The sequence below is a fragment of the Thunnus maccoyii genome, chromosome 7 (genome assembly GCF_910596095.1).
Source record: "Thunnus maccoyii chromosome 7, fThuMac1.1, whole genome shotgun sequence".
Classification (NCBI taxonomy): Eukaryota; Metazoa; Chordata; class Actinopteri; order Scombriformes; family Scombridae; genus Thunnus; species Thunnus maccoyii.
In genome coordinates, this window is record NC_056539.1 from 12,862,073 (window position 1) to 12,881,486 (window position 19,414).

The following is a 19,414-nucleotide window of genomic DNA, read 5'->3' on the forward strand; positions in this document are numbered from 1 at the left end:
CCATTCAGATTGTTGTGTTATCATTTACATATATTCTAGGCTATTGATACATTATCAATAATAATAATAATTTTATTTAACTTTGTAGCTCTATTCATTTTCATGTAAATCTAGTTCATGTACTCTTGGACTGTTTAACATATATTAACAATATATAACATCACATTTGATTTAATCACGTTTTATATGTAAAATCTCAATCTGGAGGGTAACTGTTGACTACAGCTGTTAAATAATGAGTGTAGTGAAGTATAAAGTACCATTAAATGGAAATACAAGTATTAAAGTACACTCAAGTACAATTCAGTAAATGTACTTAGTTACATTCCACCATATGATATATGATATTATATTGTGTTTCATAAAGTATTAGTGTGTGTACCTGAAAGTTTTACTCAAAGTGTCACTTAACCTGCGGCAACTTTCCTCTATAATTGGTAGAACAATTAACAGTACAGAAAGTGTGTAGTGCTGTTTTCATTTCTGACACTGTGTTTCTCTCTCGCTCTGTGTGTGTGTGTGTGTGTGTGTGTGTGTGTGTGTGTGTGTGTGTGTGTGTGTGTGTGTTAATGACATGTGGCTGTGTGGGAGAACAAGGGAGGAGCAAACAGTATGAACCTGAGTGTTGTAGCTGCCTGCTGCAGCTCCAGAGCCGCACTGACTTTAACTGCAGGAAGCAAACCTCGTGTCTCCTGCAACAGCCTGCAGTCAGTTTGGTGTCCTGACTTTCACTGGAAGAACCAACATTTGGTCTGAAAACAGCCGCTGGAGAGTGAAGCTGCGCAGTAACTCTTCCTAACTTCACCTCTGTCTGCTCCTCGCGTCTTTGGAAAGTCGGAAAGGACAGACAGGGAGGAAAAGAGCAGGAAAAACAGCTCTAAAAAAAGCATGTTTACCTTCATGTGTCTCCTCCTTCTTCCACATGTGTTGCTCTCCTCGACAAGTAAGTACCAAACTTTAGTTACCTGACAGACTGACACAACATAGCGCACTAATTACCACGTTTGTGTCGGTTCAGATCGCAGCAGGAGGAGGTACGATATAAATGTATCACCTCCTGTATTTAGACTGACAGCAGCTGTCTTAAAAACTAGGTGTTAAGTTATAAAGTAAAGCTTAAGTTTTAAATCAGTTTTTTCACATAATCCACAGTATTTCACATCGAAATCAGCGTAAGGAGGAAAGAAACAAGGCGACTAGTTGGTTCACAGGTTTCACCATACCAGCTGTTATTATCGCCCCATCTATAATGATTATAATAGATATGCAGCTGAACACTGATAAGTAACCACAGAAATTTCAACTATGTTCCAATTTTAGTAAGCAATATGAATAAAACCCTCTATCACCGTATATGTCATTTATATCACAATATTGATATATTTTATAATATGGTATTATTTCTGGAAAATCAATTTAGATACTGTTTATGGATAAAATAACCAGACAATTACAAGATTTTTTTTTCTAATTCAGTGAATAGAATACCTACAAGTAAAGAAACTTGATCAAATTGATGCAAAAATCATAAAAATCCAATATTGCCCACAATCACCTAAAACATCCAGAAATGTTAAAAGGGATAACTATCAAACTATGACAGTAGACAGATTTATATTTTCTCATCACCAAACCCTTATGCTTATTTATTTGAGGAACCTTGTTGAATATTCTGAAAAAGTTGGTGAAACTTTTGATTGGATCAGACTCTGACCAACTAATGAAATGGTGTCAACAAAAACTCAAATTATAGTTTAACTGTAGCGTTTTCACTGAAATAAATCCAAATGCAGTGACACCACAGCAATCATTAGGTGTGATTTTGCACCTAATGTTGGATTGAAGTGAGATGGTGATGAAGCTGATGAGACAAATTGAAATAAACAGTGTTCATCCGTGCTGTCGCGTGAAGGAAATGTGAGAAAGATACTCCAAGTTATTACCGTGCACAGACTGGGAGACTGATCTGCAGGTAGCTTCTTCATGTGTGTATGTTGGTTATTATTCTTATTTACATATATTTCATACTTAACATTATGTTTTACAGTGAATCTCACTCACTTCGGCCCAAAGGTCAATCCTCATGTGTCTTACAGGCAGATGTCACATCGCATTAGATGCTACTGAATCCGCTGAGGCTGGAAACAACGTAGCGGCACATATGTTAGAAAGCTTGTCCACCGCCCACCTGCAGCACGGTTAATAAAACTCTACACATTAACCCTCGTATCTCTGTGAAGGAGCCCAGTGGTAACATTCAAACACACAGCAGAGAGTTATTTGCTCATGGGCATCAGTCATAAAGGCAAACTTTTAAACTCTAAGAGGGGGACTAGTATGGAAAAGCATTCAAGGATTTTACCGACAAACCAGGGTGACCTTTCTAAGTGATCCTACTAAGGCTCCATAAATCCACTTCATTACTGGGTCATAAATATGTGTTGCTACTCCTCCTCACACACAAACACAAAAAAGTTTCCATGCAGTTGGCAAGAGATTTGGAATCAAATGATTTCTTGTAGGAAACTTTGCCATTTCACCTCTAGGTCCACTGCTAGTGTGTTGTTCTCAGTGTTGAACCAAATGCAGACAAACGGCTTCCCAGGATCTAATACGTGATATTATTGAGAAAAGTCTAATCAATGAAAGTTAAAGGATGAGAGGAAGCTAAAAACCTAAAATGTAAATAAAAATGCACCATGGTGTTGTTAGAAAAAGTTACTTTTTGGCTTTAATGACCTTTAGATTTTTGTTAATAGTATCTTCAAAATTATATATAATGAAAACCTGATATACAGGTAAATTGGAGAATGAAATTTTAAAAAAGTACTCCGTGTGCAGTAATTTTATTAAAGAAGCAATGTTTCAGCATAGACAATCATCAGGCATAAATATACACAATACAACAGAAACACAGGCTGCAAAAAACAACAACTTTACAGTCAAAAAAATGGTCAAATTAGTATATAAACAGTTAGTTGTCAATCTGTATAATTTTTTAGCAAAAATCAAGCAAAAATGCTAAAATATTTTCAGGATCCAGCCTCTTAAAGGTCTTAGGATTTTGGACATTTGGTCAGACAAAACAAGTGACTTCAAACTTTACTTTAACTAATGGAATTCACTGGAAGCCTGACGAGAAAGTAAAGGCACATTAGAAGAGGAAGAAGGGCTTTTTGATGTTGGCATGGCTTAAAAGAGAGAGTGTGTGTGTGTGTGTGTGTGTGTGTGTGTGTGTGTGTGTGTATGTGTGTGTGTCCATCACCCAGAGGTGGCAGTGATCTCTCCGCAGGATCCCGTCCTGCGTATCGGCTCCAGCCTGACAGCCAGGTGTGCGCTGAGCCCTGAACTCGGCCTCCACGCCAGCACGTTGTACTGGACGCTGAACGGGATGCGTCTGTCCAGCAGCACCTACAGCGTGGTGAGCTCTGACATCTTGAGCGTCACCCTTCACAGCCTCAACGGCTCCCAGCAGCAGTCTGGAGACAACCTGGTGTGTCACGGAGCAGATGGACACGTCCTGGCCGGTTCTTGTCTCTATGTGGGCAGTAAGTGGAGGCTTTTCTGTCTGTGCAGAGTCCTATAATTTACTGGTTATTATAGTATTATATTACTGGTTCAGTAGTGTTTTTACTGCCAGTGGAATTACCATTGTTGAAAACTTTTTAAACGTATCATGTGCTTTTAAAAATAAAAAAGGTTTTAAAAAGTATTTATCGGTCAATATGCTTGGAAAATGAAAAGATATGTATTTTTAGCTTTAAATTTATCTATTGTTTGAAAATGTAATAGTTGTAGTTTCTTAAACATACTGCAAAGAAGCATGCTGCCTTTCCTTTTTTGTCCCTTCTCATCCCCACAGTCATCATGAGCACATCACTCACAACTATAACATTAAATTTAGTTAACCCAAAACCCAGATGATATCAACTTTCTAACTCAAAGTCTGAGGTAAGATCAAGGTAAATGTACAAGGACACACATACACAGCCTGTGAATGACTGGGCTGAAATTATGCTATTGAGGATCTATAAGTTAACAAAAATAAAGATGAGTTAATATCTCAATTATTTCAGTCTATTATAATCATTTAAATCAAGAAATGTAAAAAATTATGCTTCCAACTGTTATTGCCCTCATTATAGTAACAAATATGCAATTCCATACTGAGATTAAAATGAAAGTTATTTCAACTTTCTATTTGACTTCTCTTTACATGTCACTGCATTCAAATTCAATATGTGGACGCCAATTATTTGAAAAGCTTTTTGTCTCTTTTAAAATTAGTTTTTTCATATGGTTTTTGTTTTGTTTTGGTTTTTCTTTTCTCTCTCTCTCTAACCAGTGCCTCCAGAAAAGCCGGTCAATTTAACGTGTTGGTCGCGCAACACAAAGGACTTGAGCTGCAAGTGGAGCCCGGGGGGGCGGGGTGAGACCCACATCCGAACCAAGTACACCCTCAAGTACAAATTGAGGTGAGCGCCCCAGACCTGCTGCAGCTCACAGGTGATCACCTCGTCCAACACCAATCAGGTAGACTAGCAGCTAATGTGCAGCATAAAGTTCACCATCTGCAACACATGCTACACTCAGAGGCTGCAGTATGCTGTTATGTTTTGGTACTGACTGTTAAAAAATTAAAAAGAATAGTTAGTCTGCCTTTTTGGAAAACAAACAAACATCAAAAGTCTATTATGGTCATGGTGCTTGCTATGCTTTCTGTCCAGGTGGTATGGGAGAGAAAAGGAGTGTGAAAATTACAGCACAGGGAAGCAGCGTAACTCCTGCTACATCCCCCACAACCTCGCCCTCTTCACCCCATATGAGGTCTGGGTGGAGGCAGCCAATCAGCTGGGCTCCGCCACCTCTGACATCACCACCCTGGACATCCTAGATGTAGGTGAGTAAGTTTGATGACATTTTTCCTTATATTGACTCCTGGAGGTTAATTAACAAAATCTCATAGTGTCTCGTCTCCTCTCTTCTATTTGTTTGTCTGCAGATCTCCTGCATATGGCTAACACACTCCTTTGGGGGAGGGGGGATTTATTTTTATGATCTGCTCCCTCCACCCACCACTGTAACAGCATTATGAGTTCAGGCTGCAACTCTCAAAGATAAAATGTTTCATTGTAAAAGTTAACATCACAGCAGATGCCTCTTAGGTAATGCCTTCACAAGTTTCACAGCAAGAAATTCAGGTTGTGATGTACGAGCAATAACAGGTAATCTTTATAGTGTCTCCAGCCCTAATGTAATAGCGTAGGCTTGTGGCCTCCAGAGCGCCACATTTTGAAAGCAATGTTCATTGTCTGTGACTGAGCATCCTCTCCCTCCATTCATCGTCACTGCGCACTGGAGTAGCAGATAAGTTGGAGGCTGTGAGTGAGTTGGAGGAGAAGGAGGAGCGATGCCATATGTATGATGCATTACGCTGCCTCAACAAGAGAAACAATAAGCTCAGTGAATACTTTTCCTGGCTTGATTTTCTCATCTCCTTCGAGCGGAACTCAGTAGAGCAAATAAAGTACATCAGCTGACAAACGGTGTCACACACCAGCAGTAAAAGCAGTGACGGTTAAAAGCATTTACAAGACATTTTATTAACTTCTCTTCCTTCCTTTGTCTGTCACGCCACTTTATCTCTCCCTTTATCTTTTTCTCCGTCAAAGCACTTGATTTGTTTGCAGCCTTTATTGCAGTGGGTAAAAGTTTTATTTAATGCTGACTGCTGGTACAACGTGCTCTCAACAGGAAGTAGAGAATGACCTGGACAAAAGCCTTTCACTCTGCTGAAGGGGAGAGGGACACACAACTTAATGAAAGTTAGCCAACAGTTTTAATTTGTCGAGTGAATATCTCTATATTGAAATCAAAATGCTTAAAGCTAGCTTGCTTGGGTGGCCTATTGGTTAAAAAATCCACAAAAAAATAAAAAAATAAAAATCTATATTATATTTAAATGTCCCAGTCACTCATTTACAGCAAAAAATACATGGTGCATAAAATTCTGGGAGGCTGCGTTGGTAAGGATTGGATCATATGTGTAATGACATATGTGGGGTCTTTCTAGGATGGGGGGATTTGGGTAGAAGTACCTATTTATTTTATAACATTTATTCTCTTATGCACATATGTACTTAACAGAATTTTGCCTTTTGTTTATTGACTTTTTGTGTTTCTTTCATGTACAGTTAGCAAGTATTTGTGTCATGTTTGAGTGTCTGAGGTCTGAGAAAGCTTTTAAATATGCTCTGCTTACAGGATCACTTAAGAGATTTTTTCTTTGGGAAGACAGGTGAAGGTACATGATTCATGCATGGAGTAGTTTCTCACACCAGAGGGGTTGCTAATTAGCAGCCAGTTGTAAGGCTAGTGAAACTAGATGGTGGCGGTACAACAGATCAGGCCATGACATTCAAATGAAACTGCCTATTAGGCCAATGGGGCCAACTATTGTAGCTTAGCCTCAGCAGATACAAGATGTAAGGCTTGATTAAGCAGCTGAGTATCTGCAACTAGTGGAGCTACATAAGCAGGGATGGTGGCTGGACTACTGAGTGTCAGTCAAATGAAACTGCCTGTCAAGCCAATGGGGCCAGCAATTATAGCTTAGCTGAAGCAAATACAATGTAGATACAAGGCTGAGTCAAGCTGCTTAGTATCTGCTCTTTGCTTGTGTGTGTGTGTGATTCAAAGGCAATTTAAAGGTATGTTAGAGGACGTTGTCACCTGTCAGAGGCCTCAGTAGATTCCTGTGGAGCCTAATCTCAGGAAAAATTTAACATCAAAACTGAGCTGCCATAGAAATGCTCACCCAACCTTTGGCACATTTCATTACGTGTAGCGATAACTAACTACTGAAAATATTTGAAATAGATGCTGATTGTTTTTTTGTCACATTAAATCTGGGTAAAGTCCAAATAAACCTTTGGCACAGAATGAATGAGCCTTAGGTATGATAGAAACAATAATTACTGTACAGTACTAGAAAAAATGTCCATATGTGTAGTATGTGCTTGTATGTAACCCATTACATGTGTCATTGAAAGATCCAGTTCCTCTATAATTACTGTGTCCATGTCAACACAAGTACTTTAACCATAATGAATGTACTTGACCAGCCCAAAAGCAAGTATTTTAATGAACTGTGTCCCTTTTTCTGTTTTAAGTTATAAAACAATAAATAATTTATTGCAAAAAAGTTCACTACTAAATACCATCTTGACTAAAATTATATACAGTATTATCACAATTAAGTTTTAATGTTGTTCTGAAATACAATATTTCTGTTATTTTCATCATAAATTCTAACTGACCTCTCTATGTTTTCAAATAAGAGAGAAGCATTGATTAAACAAATATAATAGCAAGACAAAACAAAAGAGTAATCTTCAAAGTAACAGAAACCAAGAACTGATAATACAGATGAATGTTGACTTTCTTCCCTTCAAAAATGGACATAAAAAAATGACCTTGTACACAAAACAGACAGCTGTTAGTTGGTGCAGCACTGATCATCCTCACCATGTTTTATTGAAGAAGAATGATGCGGGATGATGTTTGTCTGCACAATATTCACCGAGTTTCATCTCTAGAGGTCACTCGGGCCTCCTGAATCCTCACTTTATATACTTTACATCTGCTGTACACAAACTGTAAATGCTTGTCCTTTCCAGTGACCACAGACCCTCCTGCCAACGTGCAGGCGAGTCGTGTTGGCGACCTCGAGGACCAGCTGACGGTCCGCTGGGCCAGCCCCCCCGAACTCAAGGACATCCTGTTCCAGGCCAAATATCAGATTCGCTACAGACTGGAAGACAGCACCGAATGGAAGGTGGTCCGCACACACACTTCCACACAAAGCCCACACACACTCTTCTGTGGGAATATTTGCAGCACAGATTTATCCATTACACGATGATCATAAAACGTTTCTCCTACTCTATCTGCTGCTTCTTCATTGTGCTTTCAATGCAAATCTTAATCATGAGTAAAAAACCCTGACTGCTTGTTACTCATTGCTGGTAAATCTTGAAACCAAATTTTGATCCAAAAGTGCAGCAGCAGAGCTTTTAGAAACAGTTTCTTTGAAGTTTTCTGGCCACAGCTTCTTTATATTTGTTCTCTGGCATGTATATACATGCAGTATGTGGTATATGCAGTATGTGTATTCACTATTGAATGAAAAGATAAGGGAAATGATATTGAAACACATTTAAATCATTGAAGCTGCTCTTATCCAGACTACATTCAAAATGAAAGCTGAACAAAGTTAGAAAAAGTGATTATAAAAACGAAAAAATAAAAACATTGAGAATAGATGCAGCAAATATCTCTGTTCAGTAGGTGTAGAGGAGGATTTTGATTCTACTACTACAACATAGAAGCACCATTTCAGTACATCCTCTTTTTCATTTTGTTCCCTCTCCCAGGTGGTGGATGATGTTGGTAACCAAACGTCATGTCGTCTGGCAGGCCTTCGTTCCGGGACTGTCTATTTTGTCCAGGTGAGGTGTAACCCAGTGGGCATCTATGGCTCCAGGAAGGCTGGCATCTGGAGTGACTGGAGCCACCCGACCGCTGCCTCCACACCCAGCAGTGGTAAGTACATTGCAGAGGACAACACATTAGAAATTTCTTGGTATACCTTAAGATGAGTCACCCTTTTCGGGTAAGATTTACAGGATTTTGCTATATGGGTTCAAGGCAAATGCAAATAATCACTGAAATTTTAATTCAACTAAACAATGCCTGTCTTCTGGGCAGCTGAGACTAAATCCACCGAATGTTTAAAAGTATACTGAAGTCTTTCCTTTCAAAGACTGTCTCATGGCTTAAATGGCTTTTAAATGCTTCCCGCACATCACAAATCTTGACCATCCGTTCCTTTCTAATAATCAACCTTTCATTGCCAATTAAAGCCAGAAAAACAATGTCCTTATCCTTGATTCAACATCCTGAACAAGCAGATCCAAACCGCATGTGACCCAAGAGAAGCCAAAACATCAGTACGCTAGATACCTTGATAGAGATCTCTCAGCAGAGGATTAGAAGGAACTGCAAAGAGCCAGGGGGACATTTGATAGATTTTTGTCGTTGGCTTCAAAGATTGATCAAGTTAGAAAGCTGGTGCCGTGCCACAAACAGGGCCTATAAAGCTTGAGTGGAAGCAGGTTTGGGACCAGGAGGAGCAGATAATGAGTTACATAGGTTATGTGGTATTTACTCCCTAGAGGGAGGAAGTCGTTATCAGGCTCTGTTGTTTGCCATAAAGAATTGATTGTGGCAGACTTATGACTTTCAATAGCCTCCCCTTACCCAGAAAGCCAAGTATGGTATATCACTTCCACAGTTTAGGACATTAAACTGAGAAATATCTCTCTTTATATGACACTGTTGCCCAGTTTACATCTCGTTTTGGGAAATTAAGCAACATGAATCATCATAAATGTTCAATGAATGCAACTGAATGTTTCCTAGAAGCCTTCGTATGAAGAGACATGCCGAATATTTCTATATTAAATTACTTTTTAATAGTACGCCAGAGCATTATTTTAGTGCGAGAAAACCAATTTTAGGAGGAGACACTAGAAAAATGTCCCACTATCTGTGCCACTAAAACACTTTGAGCTCTGGTAAGTTGTGATAGGTGTTTCTCATTATTTGTAATATTTCATAGGATAAGTAATTATTGGATTCATGCTAGCAGCTCTGTGAAGCTGTACTTATGGGCACAGTGATGCTTTGAGGTTAAAGCATGTTAACATGGTGAAGTTTAGCAGGTAGAGTGTTCACCATTTTCGCCATCTTAGTTTAGCACGTTAGTATGCTAACACTTGCTAATTAGCAATAAACACACAGCAGCTGAGGCTGTGGAAGAGCAGTTAAAACAAAACAATACAGTAGTTTTATCACACTAAATATGAGCACCAATTTTCAAAACGATAATACTTTAAAGTTAAGAAAGAATGACAAAGAATGTTGTGAGGGACTTAATACACAGGAGGAGTTAAATCAAGCCATTAGCTCTTTTGAAAAAGGTGAAAGTCTGGGAGCTGATGGCTTTTATCAAACCTCCTATGAGTCTGTTAAAACACTTAATATCTTAAAATGGTCATATAGAAAAAATAGTCTCACTATTGTTAAAACAAGATTCATGTGGAAGGTATAAGGATCCAACTATATTAAAGAATTGGAGGCCAATTACACGACAATGTAACGATGCAAAAATATTAGCTAATGTCTTGCAAACAGATTTTAAAGAGTACTACCAAATATTATTCATCCAGATTCTTACAAGGACATTCTATCAGTGACAATATCAGACAAATAGTCAAAATAATTGAATATTATGGTTTAATGAAAAGGCCAGCTTTCATTTTTTTTCACTGACTTTGAAATAGCATTTGATCAAGTACGTTTGGATTTCATTTATAAATGTTTAGGACATTTTATCTTCAGAGATTCATTAAGTTGGATAAAAGTTAATGTATAGTAACTTTTGCTGTTGCTGTTTTTCTGAAACAATTATGCAGTACAGAGGTCTAAAACAAGGATGTCCACTTTATGTATATCTATTTATTATAGCAATAGAAATTCTTGCTCAAAAAGTAAGACTGAATAACAAACCAAAAAGTTTGAGAATAAATAGTTTGGAATCAAAAATTTCAATGTATATGGATGATGTAAATTTTCAAATTCAGCCAAATGATGCATCTTTTACTGCATTAGTTAAAGTGCTAAATAACTTTTCAGTTATTTCCGGACTGAAACCTAACTGTGATAAATGTACTGTGTTGTGAATTGTGTCTCCGAAGGAAACAAATTTTGAGCTCTGTGGTGATCTGACATTAAAATGGTCGGATGGCCCAATAGATGTCCCAGATATACATATCCCTAAAAACATGGAACACATTACAAATAAAAAACTTTGATAGAAAGCTACATATAGTTGACAGAAAATTAAAAGTTTGGAGACTGACTAATTTAACTTTATATGGAAAAATAAGAGTGATAAATTATTTAGTAATTCCTCAGTTTATCATGTCATGTCATTACCATTGACTGAAGAGCTGTTTAAAAATTATGAACGGATCATGTTCAGTTGTTTATGGGGTGGTAAACCGAACAATATTAAAGAAAGAAAGTTTGTCTATACAATAATTACAAACATGGTGGATTTAAATCGTTAAATCTTAAAGCACTCAACTTTGCATTACAAACATCTCTTATACCTAAATGTATTTGTAGTCCACAGTGGTTCTCAGCAAAGTTATTGATGTCCATTCATCCTCTGTTCTATAAAGAACTTGATCATTACCTTCAGTTAACTGCTTTCACTTTATTATATTAAAGAAAAAGTTATTTCCACAATTATCAGGTTTTTTGGAAGAGGTCATAGCTGGTTTCAATACCAATATCATCGACCAGAATCCTGTTATGAAATCCAAAGCCAAGTGTTATGATACAATAGAAATATATAGTTTAAGGATGAGCCTTTGTTTATCGATTTTAATGTTTGAAAAAGAAACATTAGAAATATTATTTATAAATGATCTCTTGAACAGTGAGGGTGAAATCCTGTTTTATGATGATCTTATAGTAGTACACAGTAATATTTGTGACATTCTTACATATAATCAACTGTGAGCAGCTATACCACAGACCTGGAAAAGGAAACTATCATTATGTATAAAACAAATGGCATATTGCCCCTGTATTAAGAATACAACATGGATGAACAAAAGAAAACTAAACAAAAAACATGTCAGTTATACATGCATCTCAAAAAAAAATCTGCTGCACCAGTAGCTATTCAGTCAAAATGGGAGGATTTGTTAGACATCGGAGGAAGTTTTTTCAGGCATTTACACAACTAATTTGATGTCTCCACTAGAATTTTACAACTAATCTACAGATGCTTGACTTATGTAGATCAGATCAGGAGTCTGATCTTCATTTATTTGGGTTTTCAAATTTTAACCACAATGTTTGGTGATTTAAGGGATTAAGAAGAAGGAAGAGCAATTAAACACTCAAAACGTTTCAAAATGTTTCAGAAGTATCAGTGGGTTCTCGAAAAGGATGTTAATAGGAATAAAGAACAGAATTTAATTTTTAAATGTAGGTGGGATGCTTTGAGTCAGGGTGAAAGCTGAAGTCAAAGAAAAAGAAAAAAATAGTATGTGGATATGTATATGAATATTTGTGCATGTATATATGTGAAGTGTATATGTTTGTGTGTCTATATGGGTTCAGTTGTATATATATGGATATGAATCTGTTGCTGTTTGACCCAGTGTATAATAATAATAATAATAATAATAATAATAATAATAAAAGCAACTGAGGTTGAGGGGAACGTCATTAGTCTGGCAGTTATTTTGTCATAAAACCAAAGTATTGGACAAATTGAGATTTAGATGAAAAGTCAGGGGATCAACAAAGTGATTCAAATTCATCCTGAGGGAGACATGAATGTGTCAACAAGATTTCATGGCAGTTCCTCTAATACTTGTTGAGACATTTCACTCAAAATCACAAATGTAAACCTCATGGTGGCGCCACATGAAAAGTCAGAGGATCACCAGAGTCATTAGACTTTATTCTCTGTGGACCATGAATTTACAACATTTCATGGCAGTCATCAAGTATTTGTTGAGCTACTTCAGTCTGACTGACTAACCAACGTTGGCATCCATCTATTCACACTTCTAGCACAGCTAAAAACAGCTTAGTTTGCTGTATTTCACCAGGATAATCCTCTCAGTATCAATACTGCTTTCCAAGAAGTCCTGGGCACATACTGTATTTTGAAAATGAACAATAAGACAATTAAAACATACAAAAAACAATAATAACAAACTGCACAGCCAAATAGATTAATCAGAACCTAAAAGAAGGGAAATCACTTGCATTTATTAAAAGAGTGAAGGTTTCTTCTACTGTACTTCTATTGTTTTTAGGGGTTTGTGTCTATTTTTCTTTAAATGTTATTTTCAGTGTTTACAAAATGCTGACTGTATTTATTCAGTTATTGGAAAAAGTGCCAGAAAAAGAAAAGAAATATGTCAACCACATCTATGCTGCCACATTACCTGGTAAGCAGCCTTTGTGTGCTTGCACCCCTCAATGTACTGACACTTGTCCTAACTGTAACCTTGGCGCTGTCTTCTCTTCCTCCCTCCCCTCCTCTCTCCCTCCTTTGTCTCTCCTCCCCTCCACCCTCCTTTTCTTCTCCCAGAGCGGCTGCAGAGTGGCTCATGTGATCCTAAGCCCGGTGAGCAGAACTCCACCCTGCGGCGGGAACTCAAGCAGTTCTTCGGCTGGGTCCGCAAGCACGCGTCTGGCTGCAGCGGCATGTCAATCAAACTGTACGATCAGTGGAGGGTGTGGCTGCAGAAATCGCACAGAACGCGCAACCAGGTAGGTAAGCAGAACCTCTCTCTTATTTCATTATCTCTGCTGAGCCCGTCTCAGAAATACACACACACACACACACACACACACACACACACACACAGAAACATCACAAGCAGCCACTGCTGCATCAATGTCCTGAACTGAATTTCTGACCCTGCCTTTGTTATGCCATGTGGTCAACATTTTTACAAACACAAAGAGGACAGATTTCTCTTGAGCTGGCTGGCTCTGTGAAGTTTCAGTCCGTACTTTATGATCAGGTAAAATATGCGGTTTTGACTTTACTGGCCCAGAAGTGGAAGCATAAAATATGCTCTCAGTCATGCACTCAGATTTTATTACATATTTTGACTTCTGCTCTTCAGCCGATGACCACAACAAAGAGAAATGAACATGTAAATGTAATTAACAGCCCACTGTAATGTTTTCCTTTCATATTTTGTTTTGTCTCGGCATGAGTGGGCCCTTTCACAAAAATAACTTCAAATGGCCAAATGGCACGCAGAGCCCCGCCATCTTCTGTGTGTTTATGTGACTTTGTGAAGAGTTCAGATCCTTGCTGCTCTCAGTCCTTGAACTCACAGAAACCTGCAGCACTCTACCTGACTCAATTAGCTCAGCAGTCTCCTTTTTCTTTTTTTTTCTTTTTTTTTTTTGCTTAATAGGGCACATGCTGTCACCTGAATAATGTCTTTGCTCACGAAGCGTGACAGGTTCCCATTGATTACCTTGAGAGAGAGAGAGGTAGCAGGGGGCTGGGAGAGATACACAGAGAATAAGAAAGAGATGATGCAAAGAGAGAAAAGTGCCTGCCAGACAGAGCAATTAACATCTTTATGCTGATTATGCATTACATAGTTGTAGTTTTTTTCATTGAATTGTCCCAGTGTCAACCATCTGGTTTTGCCTTTTTTTCAGATTCTACCAGACGATAATTCATAGCGCAGCCACCCGGCACCTGTGTGGTGTTTTAATTCATGGATAACTGGCCATAATGGTCCCAGTCGTGTGAGAGGTCTAACGCCCTGGCTGACGTTTGATCATGCAGTCTTAACTTGAGTTTAAAGGACCCAGGTGGAAGATAACTGTGAGTGAGACAATGCAGCCTTTTACTGTCATTTCCACTGACCAGACGTGTTCGATCTGTTTGCACAAACACAAATATTAAAGCCCACAGTAACTGCACTTTTATTCTTTTATTCTTATTAAAAGTTATGGTAACAGTTTAGACTTAAGAGAAGATAAGTAAATATCAAAATGGCAACAAAGAATTATGCAGGCATCAGAAAAAATATAGTGTATTTCAGTGACAGTGGGAGTTTGAAAGATATCTTTCAAGGTATTTTTGTAAAGCAATCATTGCCTTTTATACTCTTTTAAAACTCTAAGAAAATGTATCAATATCCCCACTTATATTATTGTTATAAACACATTACTGTCAGCAAACAGTTCAGAGAGAAGTAAATGAATCACTGATGAGCAGCTTAGACAGTAATCAGACATCACGTGGTCTAAAAATGTTATTATGTATCATCCAGTTAGTAAAATTGAGATATTTCTAGACTGCAGAACTACTTTGGTTGGATCACTGATTGAATCCCCACAACATAAAGTCTCACTATATGTAAAATGTACATAATTTCCTGTATCTATTTGTTTTAAGACAATTTGATACTGTTTATATTTTTGTAACTGCATATTTAAGGAACATTGATTTCTCTAAGTTATATTCTTTGACTATCAATAATGTCTGAAAAATACTGTGTCTTGTGTATAGAGCAGTAAAGAGTGAAAAAATGTCTTGGAAAGTGTCTTTATTATTTAAAAAATACAATGTATCATGTAAACAAAGATCGCTGGATGAGCTTCTTAGATATTTACACATTTTATCATCATAATTCATTACAACAAAAGCAGCGTTTTGTTTCGTTTTTTTGCTGAGGCATGCATTTACACAAACACATGACTACAGATAAAACACACACACACACACACACACAGCCAGAATGTGAAAAGCCCCCCTGGGTGGAATAAGACTGCAGCAGCGAGCAGGGTGGAGCCAGAGGGGGGATCGATAAGTGCAGCTGAAGAGTCCAAGATGGAAGTTGCAGCAGAGCTGAGTCGATCTGTCAGCCCCGCTGTCTGCTGATGTGAGAGGGCGGCTGCAGGCCTCCCGGGACCCGCCTGTCAGTCACACTCCTCAGAGTCATACTTAAAGTCCTGCATGATCTCACTCAGAGCCTCTTTGTTCTTGATGATGCTGAACGGGATGGGGAGGGGGGAGGGGGGAGCACAAAAAACACAGAACTGCATTAGTTATTGTGGTACAGAAACATCTTTGACAGTTTATTTTCCAACCAAATAAAATTACAATGGTAACAAAGAGAAGTCTGTTCATTTAGAAAGACACAGGAGGCGTATAAGCCCCCCGAGTGGTTCTGCAGCCGGCAGCGGGTTGATGGTGAGTGAGTGAATGGGTCAGTGGGGAGCTAACGCAGTAAACGGAGGGGTGGTAATAGCTGCTCTTACTCGTGCTTGATCTCCTGAATCTTTTCTTGACAGCCTTCGTCCTCCGGGTGATCCTGGGCCCGCTGCCTGGCCAGCTGCAGCTTGGCTGTCTGTTAAGAAGGCACGTCAGATAAGATTTATGCAAACCATTCATCAGCAGAGGATGGAGGAGAGACAGGGGATGAACTCTTGAGATAATAGAAGCTTTGTAACATTACTGGCAGAGAGGAGGCTGAGTTAATATTACAGAAGAGTTTAAAATTACAGTGTAATGTGACTGTTCAAGAATGTGGGGAGCCGAAGCTGTAACATTTTAAAACCAGTCTGACCGGATCAAACACGACGAGAGTCACACACACACACACAGCTTTTAAGTCACAAACATTTGAGCATCGCTGAAGTGAATAAGAGGTTTCTGCCTAATCTGCACAAAAGACTAAGAATATTAAGAGTATTACAAAAGAGTTTTAACAATATTACTTATCAGAGGCGTAATACAGTTCTACTGCTGGAGTCGTATGAATAAAAAGTGTATTACAGTTACAGTCAAAAGTGACTGCAGTTTTCCAGCCTGAGTATATTTGCTGCCCTGTCCTGTCCTGTGAAGAAATTATGCAATATTTTGAATAATAATTCTGCCTCCTTGTGGTGAAATTGTAGAACTGTATAAAAGTAGAAATATCATAACCTGTATGTAAACTTTGATTATATGAAAGTAATTTTAAAAATCACATGTAATGTGGATCTTTTAAAAATCTCAGGTATGGAGGCTTGGAGATTGCAAATGTGTATAAAGCAATTAATTGATATTTAATAATGCAATAAACTAATTTATTAATTCATTTACAAATGAAAATAATTATGTGGATATTAAGCTAATTATTTCGTTTATAGACTGCAATCAAATCAATTCACAAAGTCCACATTTTTTTATAATAAATAATGTATTTGATTAACCTATTTGATCTGATTGTTTTACTCAGTTATTTATAGTTCCTTTTGAAATTGACCTCTTATTGGTGGATTAATATATTCATAATATGTAAAATCTTAACTATTAAACTTCATATCAATCAACTAATTGCTTCACAACTGTGTGCAAGTCACTGAAGTTTCTCTGTACTAATATATTTGTGTGTATCAGTAGACTCTATTTAATATCTGCCAATAACATCACCTTGACATCTATATTCATGACAATCAGTATAAACACTTCAATAAAGGTGTCAGAGCAGCTATGATACTATGTCCACCATCCTGCATCAGATGCTATGTGCTGCTGAATCAAAAGTAATGTCACACATTTATTATTATATGTAATGTTTCGATCAAAAGTAGTAGCTGCCGTCTCTTGTTTACTAGTTTCCTCCTCAGCTTCAAGACCTAATAGAAGAAAAAAAACATACAAATAAAGTTTTTTTTGTACCAGTTCGAGCTTTTGCTTCTCTTTGTTCTGTAGCTTTTCAATGTGCTCTGAGAGGTCTGGCCTGTCAAACTCGTGGTGCAGCTTCCCCTTGATCTCCAGCACTTCCTTGGAGATGCCGCAGAAGGCCTGCGTTATCTCATGGACCAGCTGCCTGTAGTGGTCGAAGTCATAATGGGGCCCTGTCCTCAAGTAGGCCTCATGTCCTCTGGAAGATAGTCGGCATCCAAGAACAGCACCAATTTAAAAAAAAAAAGAAAAAAAAAAAAAAAGAGCAGAAATGTAAAAGGCCCAAAATTCAGATTTCTATCTCTATGCTTTCAACCAGATCAATGATCCCTGGAAACAGTTTGTATGTATTTGCAATAACAGAAGCATGATACAGTAAGTCAGCACTAATATACACAAACTTACTCTTCAAAGAGCTGATACGTCTCTACCCGCTCTGACTGAAGGTGATAAAACCTCTGGATCAGAGTTTTAAAGTCTGTGGGGACCTACAGGGAGGAATCACATTAAAGAAAGTTATAAAAACATGCATATTATTAGGTATAAATAACTCATTTGTTTTAGTCCAGTAGTAATAAACATTGTCTGGTTACAGCTTGACACTCTTTTTCTATTCTATTATGAATAGTATTGAATAGTATATAAACAAAACATGTTAGTTTGTTCATTTATTTTTTGGCTGTTTGCCTCATTAAGTGAGCAATTTTTTTAAGGTTTCACATTGAGATTTTGGGCATTTCTCATTATTTTGACAATTTAAAGTTATACTGATCTTTAAAAAGGAATTGTTAATGATACATTAGTTTAAGCCTGACTGGCTCTAATCAGTTTTTATGGGGAAAATAAGCAGGTCTGTTATCAGTCTCATTTGCTTTACAATAACGTTAGAGGAAGCTGTAAACAGTAACTACTGTAGTTTCCAACTAACCCTGACCATAACAGTTGAAGTTACCATTAGCTTAGCTTAAGTTAGCACGTGGGCCAGTTTTGAGCCTCTCAGACAGTTAATTAGTTATCTGCTGTATAAAATATCATATTCTTACCATCATAGCCTGCCGGAAAATACTGCCGATAAGTTTCCAGAGCTTATAATGTTGACATGTTTATTCTACAAGTTCAACACGCTGTTGTCTTCCTCAATGTGAATCAGCAGCAGGCTGCATCGTCTCACACCCGGAAATGACGACACAGCACGTTTTACAGGAGTCGGCTTCGAAATAAAAGCTCCCATACAACAACTACAACATGACATCAGTGCTCTCCACATCCACAGGACGAACGGGCACGTTTCATGACATTAGTTTAAACTTTGGGTTTATTATCAGTCTTAGTAAGATATGTACATTTTCTTCTGTGTGAATTGATTGATTGATTGATTGATTGATTGATTGATTGATTGATTGATTGATTGATTGATTGATTGATCGACAAAATCAAATATTACAATGTTTTTGACCAAGTACCTCAATATCATAAATGTGACAATATTGTAGGGATGACTATTGGTGCTTTCACAAAATATTTACATAATGAGATTTTTGATAAATAATCATCAGTAATTTGGATATAATGACTAAGTGGCTAAAGGCAAATAATAAAACAGCTAGAACAGTCTGGTGAGTTCAGAAAATGACATCACTTTACTGTAATGCAGCCTTTAAAACCAGGAAAAGACAACATTTATGCCATATCATGACATTACAATATCCAAAATCTAAGATGATATCTACTCTCATATCACAATATGGATATAATATCGATATATTGCCCAACCCTATGTGTGACGGTTTTGCAGATTAACCCAGAGCAGCTGGAGTCTTAAAAACCTTTATACAAATCAATAAAGAGACTGTATTCACAATATGGTCAAACCATAGCCGGATTAACATGCCAGGGGGTCCTGTGAGAAAAATAAGATGCTGGGTCCCACTGCAGTTGTTCTATGCTGGAATATTACAAGTTTTTGTAGGCCTATTGTAATTTGAATACAAATGAATTTAGGACTATGCACCATGTAAACACAGTATCATCTTAAAACTTGATTTTGAC

General features: G+C 37.6%; 2 protein-coding genes across 3 annotated transcripts; one reads left to right on the forward strand and one right to left on the reverse strand.

The window, feature by feature from the left end:
- The first annotated feature begins 596 nt into the window (after positions 1 to 596).
- On the forward strand, positions 597 to 15,203 carry crlf1b (cytokine receptor-like factor 1b). 2 transcript variants are annotated; one of them, XM_042417734.1, is made up of 8 exons: positions 597 to 943; positions 3,270 to 3,548; positions 4,346 to 4,475; positions 4,728 to 4,900; positions 7,680 to 7,837; positions 8,436 to 8,604; positions 13,247 to 13,432; positions 14,344 to 15,203. In XM_042417734.1, exons 1-8 carry the CDS (start codon positions 889 to 891, stop codon positions 14,358 to 14,360), a joined length of 1,167 nt encoding a protein of 388 aa, XP_042273668.1. In that variant the 5' UTR covers positions 597 to 888; the 3' UTR covers positions 14,361 to 15,203. The 2 variants fall into 2 exon arrangements, with proteins under 2 accessions (XP_042273668.1, XP_042273667.1); XM_042417733.1 differs by having other exon boundaries at positions 13,247 to 13,428.
- A 21-nt stretch (positions 15,204 to 15,224) lies between these two features.
- Positions 15,225 to 18,558, reverse strand: rex1bd (required for excision 1-B domain containing). Its single transcript, XM_042417735.1, has 5 exons — positions 18,409 to 18,558; positions 17,771 to 17,853; positions 17,360 to 17,564; positions 15,955 to 16,043; positions 15,225 to 15,685 (listed from the first exon to the last, which is right to left on the reverse strand). The coding sequence occupies exons 1-5, from the start codon at positions 18,412 to 18,414 to the stop codon at positions 15,613 to 15,615; spliced, it is 456 nt and encodes a 151-aa protein (XP_042273669.1). The 5' UTR covers positions 18,415 to 18,558; the 3' UTR covers positions 15,225 to 15,612.
- Between the last annotated feature and the right edge of the window lie 856 nt (positions 18,559 to 19,414).